General features: G+C 46.4%; 1 protein-coding gene across 1 annotated transcript in view; it reads right to left on the bottom strand.

Moving 5' to 3' along the window:
* Positions 1–13976: 13976 nt before the first annotated feature.
* The window catches only part of LOC309547911 (uncharacterized protein), a gene marked incomplete at both ends in the record, with an annotated part of 267527 nt that continues 266046 nt past the window's right edge, over positions 13977–15457 (bottom strand). The window contains one exon of the mRNA XM_082247911.1: positions 13977–14173. Within this exon, the coding sequence (XP_082104037.1) occupies positions 13977–14173 (197 nt within the window). The remainder of the gene's footprint in view (positions 14174–15457) is intronic.

Genomic DNA, 15457 nt, shown 5'->3' with positions numbered 1-15457 from the left:
ACTGTTTTCACTGTATGTAGCACAGTTAACACAGCAAAAGAGGCCAAATTTTTGCAGGACTAAAATACAATCTTAGAAAAGTATACTGTTAAATAACACCCCACTTCAATATGTGGTATTGGGGGGCCACAGGTTTATCACACCAGTTCTACAAATAATTGGCCAGTAACTGTTGTCACTGTGTGTAGCACAGTTAACACAGCAAAAGAGGCAATATTGTTGCAGGACTAAAATACAATCTTAGAAAATTACACTGTTAAATAACACCCCACTTCAATATGTGGTATTGGGGGGCCATTGGTGTATCACACAGGTTCAAAAAATTGGCCAGTGAGTTTGGCACTGTGTGTACCAGACTTAACTCAGCAAAAGAGGCAATATTGTTGCAGGACACAAATACACTTGTAACAGTTTACTCAGATAACACCCCACTTCAATATGTGGTATTGGGGGGCCACAGATTCATTACAACAGTTCTAAAAATAATTGGCCAGTAACTGTTGTCGCTGTTTGTAGCACAGTTTACACAGCAAGAGAGGCCAATTTTTTTCAGGACTAAAATACACTCTTAGAAAATTATACAGCTAAATAACACCCCAATTCAATATGTGGTATTGGGGGGCCATTGGTGTATCACATCAGTTCAAAAAATTGGCCAGTGAGTTTGGCACTGTGTGTACCAGACTTAACTCAGCAAATGAGGCAATATTGTTGCAGGACACAAATACACTTGTAAAAGTTTACTCAGATAACACCCCACTTCAATATATGGTATTGGGGGGCCACTGGTCTATAACAGCAGTTCAAAAAAAATTGGCCAGTGAGTTTGGCACTGTGTGTATCAGACTTAACTCAGCAAAAGAGGCAATATTGTTGCAGGACACATAAACATGTAAAAGTATACTCAATATAACAACCTACTTCAATTTGTGGTTATGGGGGGGGGGGGGGGGGACACCACACCTGTCACAATGCTGCACAGTGCACAATAATACTACTAATCCACTATCATATGCTTTCTACAAAGTATATTATACTGTGGATTACCCCCCATCCCCCCCCCCCTTTTTAGTGCACTGCACAGCAATACCAAAACAATTGCAGTTCTTTAAATTACTTTTGTGGACATTAACAGAGCGATTTGTGTCACTGCAGATGCCGATCTCTAACTGCCCCTAAAGCACAGACTGGATACCTGACCCTATACTGAAGAGACTGTAATAGACCTATACCGACATTGCAGCCCTTTAAATGACTTTTGTGGACATTAACAGAGCGATTTGTGTCACTGCAGATGCCGATTTCAAACTGCCCCTAAAGCACAGACTGGATACCTGTCCCTATACGGAAGAGAGACTGGACCAATACCGAAACACCAGCCCTGAAAAGGACTTTGGTGGACATTAACAGAGCGATTTGTGTGTGACTGCTGCCGATCTCTAACTGCCCCTAAAGCACCGACTGGATACCTGCCCCTAACCTAAGAAAATACTAGTAGACCTATACCGAAATACCAGCCCTGAAAAGGACTTTTGTGGATCTTCACAGAGCTATTTGTGTTTGGCAATCTCTCCCTCATGAGCACAGCAGACCTCTCCCTACACTGGCAAAAAGCGGAATATGAAATGGCCAACAGCTCAGGTATATTTATAGGGTAGGGGGCATGTCCATGTGCTGAAATGTTTTAATTGGCTGTCCCGTTCCACCTGGCGGCTGTGTCATGGGTCAAAGTTCTCACCAATGTAAACTAATATGGCCGCCGCGAACAACGGCGTGTGTTTGCAAATTTGGCGGGTAGCGAACAAGCAAAATTTGCCGCAAACTGCAAGGACATCCCTATTGATAGTATCAGCACAATCACCAGCACTCTCCACTAGGGTTGAGCGGACACCTAGATGTTCGGCCGACCTTTAAAAAAAAGTCCGGGTCCGTGTCCCGGACTTTTACCGAACTTTTCCCGGACACGAACCCCATTGAAGTCAATGGGGACCCGAACTTTCAGGCACTAAAATGGCTCTAAAACACCAAAGGAAAGGGATAGAGTGCTGCAAATGGCAGCAAAACGTAATTAAGAGCATGGCAAGTGCTCTGCAAACAAATGTGGATAGGGAAATAACTTAAAACAACAAAAAAAAAACAGAAAAATAAAACAATGTTCTTCTTCATCTCTGAAGGACGAGGCCCATATGGAGTAGGAGGGAGGTTGAGGTGGTGGTGGATGTGGCGGTGTCATAGGCGTGCGCACAGGGTGTGCCGGGTGTGCCTGGGCACACCCTAATCACCTAGGGCACATAGCATTGCCAGTGAGGAGATGGGAAAGATCTCCCTCGGACCTGCTCTGCTCTATTTCTCTTTGCCAGCAGGGAGAGTAATGTATCGGGGCCATGTACATGTATATTTCAACTTTGGGGTGCACACCCTAATGCAATAGGCTGCGCACACCTATGGGCGGTGTAGGTGGAAGCGGCGGTGGAGGAGGAGGAGGACGAGGTAGCCAACACTGCTTCTTTTCACAAATTTTAAATGAGGGTACACCCCAAAAGAGTGAGAAAGAGCAAAAATGGAACAATGGGTGGGTAAGGTCGGTATCCATTGCTATTCTGCACAAGGTACGGAAAAGTCCCGTGGGATCCATGCCTGGTTCATTTTAATGAACGTGAGCTTGTCCACATTGTCTCTGGACAGGCGGCTGCGCTTGTCTGTTATAACACCCCCAGCCGTGCTAAATACCCGTTCAGATAATACACTGGCTGCAGGGCACGCCAGCACCTCCAAGGCGTAAAGGGCAAGCTCAGGCCATGTGCCCAATTTGGAGACCCAGAAGTTGAAGGGGGCAGACCCCTCATTCACTACATGTAGGCGTGTGCACACATACTGCTCCACCATGTTTGTAAAATGCTGCCTCCTGCTAAGACGTTCCATCTGAGCTGCTGGTGCTGCTGTTTGTTGTGGCGTGCTGACAAAGCTTTTCCACATTTCGGCCATGCTAACCCTGCCTTCTGAGGTGCTGGCGGTGCCCTGGTTGCGTTGGCGACCTCCTCCTCCTCTGCCTTGTGCTTCCACTGTGGCCCCGCTGTCAGATGGGAATGCCAGCAGCATCGCGTCTACCAACGTGCGCTTGTACTCGCGCATCTTGCGATCGCGCTCCAGTGAGTGAATTAAGGACGGTACGTTGTCCTTGTAACGGGGATCCAGCAGCGTGGCCACCCAGTAATCAGCACAAGTTAGAATGTGGGCAACTCGGCGGTCGTTGTGGAGACATTGCAGCATGTAATCGCTCATGTGTGCCAGGCTGCCCAGAGGCAACGAAAGGCTGTCCTCTGTGGGAGGTGTATCGTCCGTGTCCTCTGTATCCCCCCAGCCACGCACCAGTGATGGCCATGAGCTGGCCTGGGTGCCACCCTGCTGTGAACATCTCCTCCAGCTCCTCCTCCTCCTCATCCTCCTCATCCTCCAGAACTGTGCCCCTGCTGGACAATTGTGTCCCTGGCGTTTGTGTGTGCAGGAACCCACCCTCGGAGCCCCTTGCGAATGACTGCCCTGAAAGCCTCGGAAATGTTACCTCTTCATCCTCCTCCTCCTCCTCCTTCTCATCCTGTGCCACATCCTCTTCCATCATCGCCCGAATTGTTTTTTCAAGGAGGCATAGAAGTGGGATAGTTAAGCTGAGAACGGCGTCATCGCCACTGGCCATGTTGGTGGAGTACTCAAAACAGCGCAACAAGGCACACAGGTCTCGCATGGAGGCCCAGTTATTGGTGGTGAAGTGGTGCTGTTCCGCAGAGCGACTCACGCGTGCGTGCTGCAGCTGAAACTCCACTATGGCCTGCTGTGCTCGCACAGTCTTTGCAGCATATGCAAGATGGAGTTCCACCTTGTGGGCACGTCACATATGAGGCGGTGAGCGGGAAGGCCGAAGTTACGCTGCAGCGCTGCCAGGCGAGCAGCAGCAGGGTGAGAACGCCGAAAGTGCGCACAGACAGCCCGCACTTTCTGTAGCAGCTCTGACATATCGGGGTAGTTTTTAAGGAACCTCTGCACCACCAAATTCAGCACATGCGCCAGGCAAGGGATGTGCGTCAAACCGGCTAGGCCCAGAGCTGCTATGAGATTTCGCCCGTTATCGCACACCACCAGGCCGGGCTTGAGGCTCGCTGGCAGCAACGACTCATTTGTCTGCTGTTCCATGCTCCTCCACAACTCCTGCGCGGTGTGTGGTTTGTCCCCCAAACAGGCAAGTTGTAAAACTGCCTGCTGTCGTTTACCCCTGGCCGTGCTGAAGTTGGTGGTGAAGGTGTTAAGCTGTCCGGATGAGGAGGCGGTAGAGGATGAGGAAGCGGAGTAGGATGAGTTAGGAACAGGAGGCAAACTGAAGCGCCCTGCAATCCTTGGCGGGGGAAGGAGATGCGCCAAACTAATTTAAAAGGTGTATCTCACACGTACCGATACAGACTATGCCGTAATTTAATTTTTTACACTCCAAAAGGGTGTATATTGATTAGCGGAATAGGAAAAATTTTATAATACGGTGTATCTCACACGTACAAACACAGACTAGGCCCCGCCGATTACAATTTTTTGTATCCTAAAGGCAGGATGAGGAAGAGGAATAGGAGGAGCAGGCAGGAGGCAGACTGAAGCACCCTCAAAACCTCGGCAGTATGAGATGCGCCCCAAAAATTGGAAAGGTGTATCTCACACGTACCGACACAGACTATCACGCAATTTAATTTTTTATACCCAAAGGTTTTAATTAAATAGCGGAATAAAAAATATGATCAAAAAAAAAGTGTATGTATCTCACACGTACACAACCACACTAGGCCCCAATTACTATTGTTTGTACCCCTAAAAGGATGGATGAGGAGTAGGAGGAGTATGGAACAGGCAGCACCCTCAAATCTTCAGAAGTATGAGATTGTGTTCACTGTACCCCACAAAGATTGTGTTCACTGCACCCCAAAAGGATTTTGTTCACTGCACCCCAAAAAGATTGTGTTCACTGTACCCTAAAAGGATTTTGTTCACTGCACCCCAAAAAGACTGTGTTCACTGCACCCCACAAAGATTGTGTTCACTGCACCCCAAAAGGATTTTGTTCACTGCACCCCACAAAGATTGTGTTCACTGTACCCCACAAAGATTGTGTTCACTGCACCCCACAAAGATTGTGTTCACTGCACCCTAAAAGGATTTTGTTCACTGCACCCCACAAAGATTGTGTTCACTGCACCCCACAAAGATTGTGTTCACTGTACCCCACAAAGATTGTTCACTGCACCCCACAAAGATTGTGTTCACTGCACCCCACAAAGGATTTTGTTCACTGCACCCCAAAAAGATTGTGTTCACTGCACCCCACAAAGATTGTGTTCACTGCACCCCAAAATGATTTTGTTCACTGCACCCCACAAAGATTGTGTTCACTGTACCCCACAAAGATTGTTCACTGCACCCCACAAAGATTGTGTTCACTGCACCCCACAAAGGATTTTGTTCACTGCACCCCAAAAAGATTGTGTTCACTGCACCCCACAAAGATTGTGTTCACTGTACCCCACAAAGATTGTTCACTGCACCCCACAAAGATTGTGTTCGCTGTACCCCACAAAGATTGTGTTCACTGTACCCCACAAAGATTGTTCACTGCACCCCACAAAGATTGTGTTCACTGCACCCCAAAAGGATTTTGTTCACTGCACCCCACAAAGATTGTGTTCACTGCACCCCACAAAGGATTTTGTTCACTGCACCCCAAAAAGATTGTGTTCACTGCACCCCACAAAGATTGTGTTCACTGTACCCCACAAAGATTGTTCACTGCACCCCACAAAGATTGTTCACTGCACCCCACAAAGATTGTGTTCACTGCACCCCAAAAGGATTTTGTTCACTGCACCCCACAAAGATTGTGTTCACTGTACCCCACAAAGATTGTTCACTGCACCCCACAAAGATTGTGTTCACTGCACCCCACAAAGATTGTGTTCACTGTACCCCACAAAGATTGTTCACTGCACCCCACAAAGATTGTGTTCACTGCACCCCAAAAGGATTTTGTTCACTGCATCCCACAAAGATTGTGTTCACTGTACCCCACAAAGATTGTTCACTGCACCCCACAAAGATTGTGTTCACTGCACCCCAAAAAGAATTTTGTTCACTGCACCCCAAAAAGATTGTGTTCACTGCACCCCACAAAGATTGTGTTCACTGCACCCCAAAAGGATTTTGTTCACTGCACCCCACAAAGATTGTGTTCACTGCACCCCACAATGATTGTGTTCACTGTACCCCACAAAGATTGTTCACTGCACCCCACAAATATTGTGTTCACAGCACCCCACAAAGGATTTTGTTCACTGCACCCCACAAAGATTGTGTTCACTGTACCCCACAAAGATTGTGTTCACTGTACCCCACAAAGATTGTTCACTGCACCACACAAAGATTGTTCACTGCACCCCACAAAGATTGTGTTCACTGCACCCCAAAAGGATTTTGTTCACTGCACCCCACAAAGATTGTGTTCACTGCACCCCAAAAGGATTTTGTTCACTGCACCCCACAAAGATTGTGTTCACTGCACCCCACAAAGATTGTGTTCACTGTACCCCACAAAGATTGTTCACTGCACCCCACAAAGATTGTGTTCACTGAACCCCACAAAGGATTTTGTTCACTGCACCGCCAAAAAGATTGTGTTCACTGCACCCCACAAAGATTGTGTTCACTGCACCCCAAAAAGATTGTGTTCACTGTACCCCACAAAGATTGTTCACTGCACCCCACAAATATTGTGTTCACAGCACCCCACAAAGGATTTTGTTCACTGCACCCCACAAAGATTGTGTTCACTGTACCCCACAAAGATTGTGTTCACTGTACCCCACAAAGATTGTTCACTGCACCCCACAAAGATTGTGTTCACTGCACCCCAAAAGGATTTTGTTCACTGCACCCCACAAAGATTGTGTTCACTGCACCCCAAAAGGATTTTGTTCACTGCACCCCACAAAGATTGTGTTCACTGCACCCCACAAAGATTGTGTTCACTGTACCCCACAAAGATTGTTCACTGCACCCCACAAATATTGTGTTCACTGCACCCCACAAAGGATTTTGTTCACTGCACCCCAAAAAGATTGTGTTCACTGCACCCCACAAAGATTGTGTTCACTGCACCCCAAAAAGATTGTGTTCACTGTACCCCACAAAGATTGTGTTCACTGCACCCCACAAAGATTGTGTTCACTGCACCCCAAAAGGATTGTGTTCACTGCACCCCACAAAGATTGTGTTCACTGCACCCCACAAAGGATTTTGTTCAGTGCACCCCAAAAAGATTGTGTTCACTGTACCCCACAAAGATTGTTCACTGCACCCCACAAAGATTGTGTTCACTGTACCCCACAAAGATTGTTCACTTCACCCCACAAAGATTGTGTTCACTGCACCCCAAAAGGATTTTGTTCACTGCACCCCACAAAGGATTTTGTTCACTGCACCCCAAAAAGATTGTGTTCACTGCACCCCACAAAGATTGTGTTCACTGTACCCCACAAAGATTGTTCACTGCACCCCACAAAGATTGTTCACTGCACCCCAAAAGGATTTTGTTCACTGCACCCCACAAAGATTGTGTTCACTGCACCGCACAAAGATTGTGTTCACTGTACCCCACAAAGATTGTGTTCACTGTACCCCACAAAGATTGTTCACTGCACCACACAAAGATTGTTCACTGCACCCCACAAAGATTGTGTTCACTGCACCCCAAAAGGATTTTGTTCACTGCACCCCACAAAGATTGTGTTCACTGCACCCCAAAAGGATTTTGTTCACTGCACCCCACAAAGATTGTGTTCACTGCACCCCACAAAGATTGTTCACTGCACCCCAAAAGGATTTTGTTCACTGCACCCCACAAAGATTGTGTTCACTGTACCCCACAAAGATTGTGTTCACTGCACCCCAAAAGGATTTTGTTCACTGCACCCCAAAAAGATTTTGTTCACTGCACCCCACAAAGATTGTGTTCACTGCACCCTAAAAGGATTTTGTTCACTGCACCCCAAAAAGATTGTGTTCACTGCACCCCACAAAGATTGTGTTCACTGCACCCCAAAAGGATTTCGTTCACTGCACCCCAAAAAGATTGTGTTCACTGCAGCCCACACACAGCAAAATGGATGTGGATCACTGACACTGGCCTATCTCCTATCCCACACCACACAGCAATATCGATTGTAGTTTGTAGAACACACTTTCCCTAAAATTCAGCAGACTCTATCCCTAACAGGATTGAGAAGAGATCGTAGATCAGGACTAAGTGCAGACCCCACCCCACACAGCAATATCGATTGTAGTTTGTAGAACACCCTTTCCCTAAAATTCAGCAGACTCTATCCCTAAAATGCCTACAACTCGCCCTGCCTAAAACACTCAGACCTGTCCCTCAATTCTATCCGGACACAAATGGTTTTTTCCTGCCTGTCTTTCCCTAATCAGCAGCCAGCACGTTGATGTGTGCTCTGTCCCTGATCTAAGCAGCAGAATGACGCCGCAGAGGCGCTGCCTCGAACTTATAAAGACTTGGTCACATGCTTCAGACGGCCAATTACAGCTACTGATACATTTGCAGGCATGGCTGGGATGGCTTAAGGCACACCAGTTAAACGCTTGTTGATTGGCTGTTGAAAGCCCGCCATGAAAAGAGCGCCAAAACCCGGAAATAAAACGACCGAACACGGATTTTTACCCGAATATACAGTAAAGTGTCCGTGTCCGTGTTCGGGTACAAAAAATCCAATTATTCGGTACGAACACGAATAATACAGTCCGTGTTCGCTCAACTCTACTCTCCACTAATAAGGTTCCTCTACTCAAGAAGCAGCACTGGGATGCCCCCGCAGACACAGGCTCTTAAGAGATTCGTTCAGACTCCATGGCTGCTCTCCCCACCACTGATCAAGAAGCATCTGTGCACACCCTGAAGCTCATGTTGCTTTCCCTTCAAAAATACATGCACAATGAGCTCCGTGCCTCCATCAACACATTGCATTCCAGAGTTGACCAGGTAGAGGAAAGCACAGATGATCTAGAGAAATTGGTGACTAAATACACCAGAGTTTACAATGAAATGGCAGTTGCATATGACAACCACACTGAAGAAATTTGTTTCCTCCAAGCTAGAGTAGCAGACCTGGAAGACTGCTCCAGAAGGAGCAACATCAAATGCAGAGATGTACCAGAAACTGTTAAACCTCCGGACCTGGTCTCATATCTTCAACAATTTTTCCACACACTCATTCCTTACAATCAAATTTGAAGTTTAAAAAAAAAAAACAAACAATCAATGCTCACCATTGACACCTGTAGCCTGGATGACTTAATTCCCCACATCTGAATCACTGGTCATCCAAGTAGTCAGTCTATCCTCACACGGGGCACCATTTAGTACCTGACAACGAGGACCAAACCCATCTCCAGGAACAAAAGACTGTTTTTAATGGTGAGCAAAGCTTTATTTAACAAATGTGTGAAAATGATACAAAGAGAAAAATGTTCTGATCCTAACATTACATTTTTATTATTATTAAACAGGATTTATAAATTGCGCAGTAATTTAACTTTACAAAGCAAACAGTAGTTACAATACAATTCAATACAGGAGAAATCAGAGGGCCCTGCTGGCAAAGATTTATGAGTAAAGCAAATCAGCATAGATAAATAGATCCCACCTCGGACTGGGAGGACACAGAATACATTATTAGAAACTGTATGTGCAATTTGTTTCGGTTGGAATAAAAATTTTGAAGAACTTTTGGTTCTTCAGAGATTTAGATGTATTCAAATCTCTGTAAAAGTAATACATTCTGTTGAAATGTGTTTAATTTTGTTACATGTATTCTTTTTTTTTTTTTTTTTAATGAATTACAAATTTTCAGGACAATTCAAATTTGGATTGGTTGAAAAATGGTCAACAAATTTGAATTCTGTGTGAAGAATATCTGGTTGTTAAGGAGCAGGCTGGAAAGCAGGCCGCCACATCCCTAACAACCAATGACTCATCAGTTGTCAGCCGGCTTCCCCACTGACAGATGAATGTACACAAAAGAATGCTGGCAATGAAAAATGCAGAAAAAGAAACAGCGTGGGGGTCCCCTTCCCATTCTTTGCAAGGTCCTTGGGGTCTGGTATCGATTTTAAGGGGAGCCCCACGCCAAAATAAAATAAAATGGCGTGGGGTCCCCCCAAAATCCATACCAGACCCTTATCTGAGCATGCAGCCGGCAAGGCAGGAAAGGGGAGCGGATGAGCAAGCGCCCCATTTCCTGAAACAAACTAGGCCACATGCCCTCAACATGGGGGGTGCTTTGGGGCAGTAATCCTACTCATTCACCAAAAAAGTATAAAGGTAAAAAAAAAAACATGACGTCCGCAGCCCTGCCAATTCAAAAAAAGGAAAAGAAAAACCCGGTCTTGATGAAGGTTCCTGCCCCTTGTGACATTATCAACAGAGCATAGTGGGTCGATGGCATCACACGGGGCGGGGCAATCCAGTGACATCGCCAGTTGGCTCGGCCCCTTAGCTATTTAGGAAGTGTCAGGCGGAGGAGCTGACAGATGGTGGGAACCTTCTTTGGGACCGGGCGTTTTTTTTTCTTCTTTTTTCAGGTCGGTGGAGGGCATCACGATTGACATTCAATCTATTTTGGGGGACATTTCATTTTTTTTTTTAATAAAGGAGATTTTAAAAATTGTCTCTGTGTTTTTATTTAGTTTTTACACTTTTTTGGTGAATGAGGTACTATGTGCCCCACACTCATTCACATAAGGTGGGGGGCCAGGATCTTGGGGCTTGCTCATCCACCCTTTCCTGACCTGCCTGGCTGCATGCATGAATAAGGATCTGGTATAAATTTTGAAGGGACCCCATGTCATTTTTTTGGGGTGTGGGGTTCCTCTTAAAATCCATACCAGATCTGAAGAGCCTGGTATGGATTTGGGAGGGACCCCACACAGTTTTTTTTTCTGCATTTTTCATTGCCGGCATTCTCTTTACATTTCAGCTGCCAGTGGGGGAGCCTACTGACGATGAGTCATTAGTTGTTAAGGATGCGGCATCCAGCTTTCTGCCCGCTCCTTAACCACTTCCGGAACCGCTTACGGTATATTTACTCTGGCAGGCTGGCTTGTACAGGCAAACCTACGTAGGTCTACATCGCTCACCTGGCGGCAGCTAGGGGGCGAGCACGCACCGCCACCAGCACGCTCCCGCCCCCTGATCGTCAGCAGGAAAGCCAATGCAGGTGTCAGGCGGCTACAGTTGCCGCCTGACACCCGCGATCGTTCCCCGCTGAGAGAGAAGGACGGTCGGCTGTTGTAAACACAACCGACCGTCCTCTCCCTGGGATGATCACAGAGCTCCTGTGGTCCTGCTATATAGGAACACAGGTCTCTATGGTCATCTCAGAAGCCACGCCCCCCACAGTTAGAATCACTCCCCTAGGCTCACATTTAACCCCTTGATCACCAACAATGTTAACCCCTTCCCTGCCAGTGACATTATTACAGTAACAGTGCATATTTTTAGCACTGATTACTGTAGTAATGTCCCTGGTACCCCCAAAAGTATCAAAAATGTCAGTTAGGGGTCCGATCTGTCTGCCGCAATGTCGCAGACCCGCTAAAAATCGCAGATCGCCGCCATTACTAGTAAAAAAAAAAGCAACAATAAAAATGACATAAATCTTTCCCGTAGTTAGTAGGCGCGATAACCTTTGCGCAAACCAATCAAAATACGCTTATTGCGATTTTTTTTTAACAAAAATATGTAGCAGAAAACAAACTGGCCTAAAATGTTAAAACATTTAGATTTTTACATTTCTTTTTGGAGAATGTTATATAGCAGAATGTGAAAAATATTGTTTGTTTTTTTCAGAATTGTTGCTCTTTTTTTGTTTACAGTGCAAAAATAACGGATTTTAACGGACAATTGCGCGGTCGTGCGACACTGTACCCAAACGAATTTGACGTCCTTTTTTTCCCACAAATAGAGCTTTCTTTTGGTGGTATTTGATCACCTGTGCGATTTTTTTATTTTTTTGCGCAAAAAAACAAAAAAAGAGCACCAATTTAAAAAATAAACAGTATTTTTCACATTCTTTTATATGAAATTCTCAAAAAAATGTAAAAATCTAAATTTTTTAACATTTATAGGCCAATTTGTTTTCTGCTACATATTTTTGGTAAAAAAAATTGCAATAAGCGTATTTTGATTGGTTTGCACAAACGTTATCGCGTTTACTATCTACGGGAAAGATTTATGTCATTTTTATTGTTTTTTTTTTTTTTTTTACTAGTAATGGCGGCAATCTGCGATTTTTTTTGCGGGACTGCGATATTGCGGCAGACAGATCGGACCCCTGACTGACATTTTTTACACTTTTGGGGGGACCACTGACATTACTACAGTAATCAGTGCTAAAAATATGCACTGTTACTGTAATAATGACACTGGCAGGGAAGGGGTTAACCATATTGGTGATCAAAGGGGAGTGATTCTAACTGGGGGGGGGCGTGGCTTGTGAACTCATCACAGAGACATGTGATCCTATATAGCAGGATCACATGACATCTGTGATCACTTCAGGGAGAAGTACGAATGGCTGTGTTTACATCAGCCTTCCGTCCTTCTCTGTCAGCAGCGGGAGATCGCGAGTGGCCGACAGCTATCGGAGCCACCTGTCACACGCACTAGCTTCCCCGCTGAGGAGCGGGGGCGGGATCGCACCTACGAAGGCACGCGATCGCCCCCTACCTCCTTCCTCCCAGGCGAGCGCCGTACATGTACGGGACTTTGCCTGGGAGAGCCAGCCTGCCATAGTACATCTGCGGCGGCTGGGGTTAAAGTGGTTAATAACTCACATGGGGTAAAAGATCACAGGCTCTGTATCAGTCCGGTGGTCCGTGGGGATCGCCGTAGGATCCAGCGTCCGGAGATGTAAGGGTGATGGCAGCCAAGGAGATGAAGCCGGGAGACGGAGAGGCCAGCTTTGCGTCTTCCGGGTTTGGCTGTTTCGGGAAACCAAGCTGGAACACAGCGTGCGCCGCGTGACGTCACCGAGGCCGGGAAGATGACACAACGCGTTTCAAAGCATGCACCAAACTCACAACGGGCATGTGTGCTCTTTTCTCAAGTGTAAGTACCAACTTGGGATGGGGGCATTGATATTTTTATTTGCATCGGGCAGGCAGGTAAGTGGATTAAGCAATTGATGCAGTCGGCAGCTTCCAACCCTTACATAATGTTTCAGTGTCTGAGTCTCCATATGAAACACTCAGAGACATTGATATGGTTAGCAAAGCTGCAGCTAATCTTTTATGACATACAGTAAGACATTCCCAAGTTGAAGGGGTTAAAACCCCTTCAGACAGTGAGTGAGTGGTGACAACTTACCTAGCAGCTGGCGGAGTCAGCGCTGAGTCAAACTTGTGCCATGTTGAACTTCCAGTGACCAGTATGAGAGAGTGAGAGCGATGACACCAAATTTAACACATCTGCTCTCCATTCACACCTTAGACCTTGTAACACTAACGAGTCACATGACACCGGGGAGGGAAAATGGCTAATTGGGCCCAATTTGGACACTGTCACTTAGGGGTGTACTCACTGTACTCACTGTTGCCAGCGGTCTAGACATTAATGGCTGTGTGTTGAGTTATTTTGAGGGGACAGCAAATTTACACTGTTATACAAGCTGTACACTCACTACTTTACATTGTAGCAAAGTGTCATTTCTTCAGTGTTGTCACATGAAAAGATAGAATAAAATATTTACAAAAATGTGAGGGGTGTACTTACTTTTGTGAGGTACTGTATATACTGTATATATAAAATGTCAGCTAAATGTCTCTCACAAGATGAGGGCAAAGCCTTGCATATCTACAAATCCAGCACAGTAGATGTTTTAGTTTGAGTCTATATAGTAATTTGGTTCCATTTCCATCTCCATCTGTTCCCGTCTTATCTTCCTCCTCTCATTCCAATTCTTCATCTTCCTCAGGCTAGCGAGTATAAAGATGAGGAGCGCAGTGCAGAGGACACAGACCGCACCATAAAGCAGGAGGTGACCCCAACCTGACCACAACCCAGACCGACTTTCTCCTAAATGGAGATAATGGGATACAATGAGAGAGTTGTACAGAATAGTAATATTAGATATCAAACCAAGTCAGATCCAGTGGCGGCTGGTGCATTGGGGGAGCAGGGGCGCCGCCCCCCCCCCCCCATTTATGTGTCTGGCCCCCTAATCTGCATGCGGGCGCCAGACGCATGGAGTTTAATAGGGTTTTTTTTTTTTAAGCATGTGATTAGAGGCAGAGGCTCTAATAGGCTAAAAAAAAAAAGGGTGGGCTTGGGGCGCAGAGCACTACGCCCCGAGCCCACCCAGTTGTGTGACAATAGCGAATGAATATTCAATATTGTCACATGAATCCTCCTCCTGGCCAATCAGGAAGCGGATCTGAGACCTGTTTCCGGAGTGGCCGAAAGGAGAAGTCATGCCATTGGCCATGGAGGAGGAGGGAGGAGACGCAGAAGACAGGGGGAAGCTGAAGCCGCCAACTCTGTGTGCTGCTGCTGCCTGCCCTCCCTCCACATATCCAGGCTAGGTGAGTGAGCCGGCCCGGGGGGGGGGGGGGCGTGTTGATATGGTGTGCGGCCTGGTGTGGTCCAGGGGGGGTAGTATGGTGTGGTCCGGGGGGGTAGCATGGTGCGGTCCGTCTGACGCCCCCCCCCTCCCGGCCCATGGAGCACCAGCCGCCACTGGTCAGATCTTTAGTACAGCAGTGTCATTATAACAGGACAGTCACATTGATAACAGGGCGGAGATTCTGGTTGTCTTGATAAGGATGTAGTTGTCCATTTAATAACTCATCCAGTAAACATGGAGAATAGAAGAAGGTCAGATTATCATCACACAATGACAGCGGGCCAGGAGAGGACATGACCACGTGAGAGAGTCACCAGCCATCACATCACCTCAACAAACACTGCCAATAGTATATGAAGCCTCTATGAAGGGGTGATGATAATGAGGTATGAGCACCCCAATGCCATGTGGACAATCTCAGGGCAGCCTTGTTGTAAAATTCACAAACAGTGAAAGATTTTAGAAAAGACACAGAACAGGTTTAAACCCATGTAGCCAGTGAATGACCCCCACCCAAACCATATAACTCCAGGACCGCATCTCCACAGCCATTAATGAACAGGTCTTACAGGGTTAATATATGGATTTTTCCTGTAAAATCCATTCCTTGGAGTACATCACGGGACACAGAGCCATATTCATTACCATATGGGTTATACGCCACCTATAGATGAATGGACATTGGCAACCAATCAGACAGGAAGTCCCCCTATATAACCACCTTAGTTTTGTAGCAA

This window comes from Pelophylax lessonae, assembly GCF_965119305.1.
Source record: "Pelophylax lessonae genome assembly, chromosome: 2".
NCBI lineage: Eukaryota > Metazoa > Chordata > Amphibia > Anura > Ranidae > Pelophylax > Pelophylax lessonae.
Note: the sequence above shows the minus strand (reverse complement) of the source record. Positions and strands in the feature narration are given on the sequence as shown.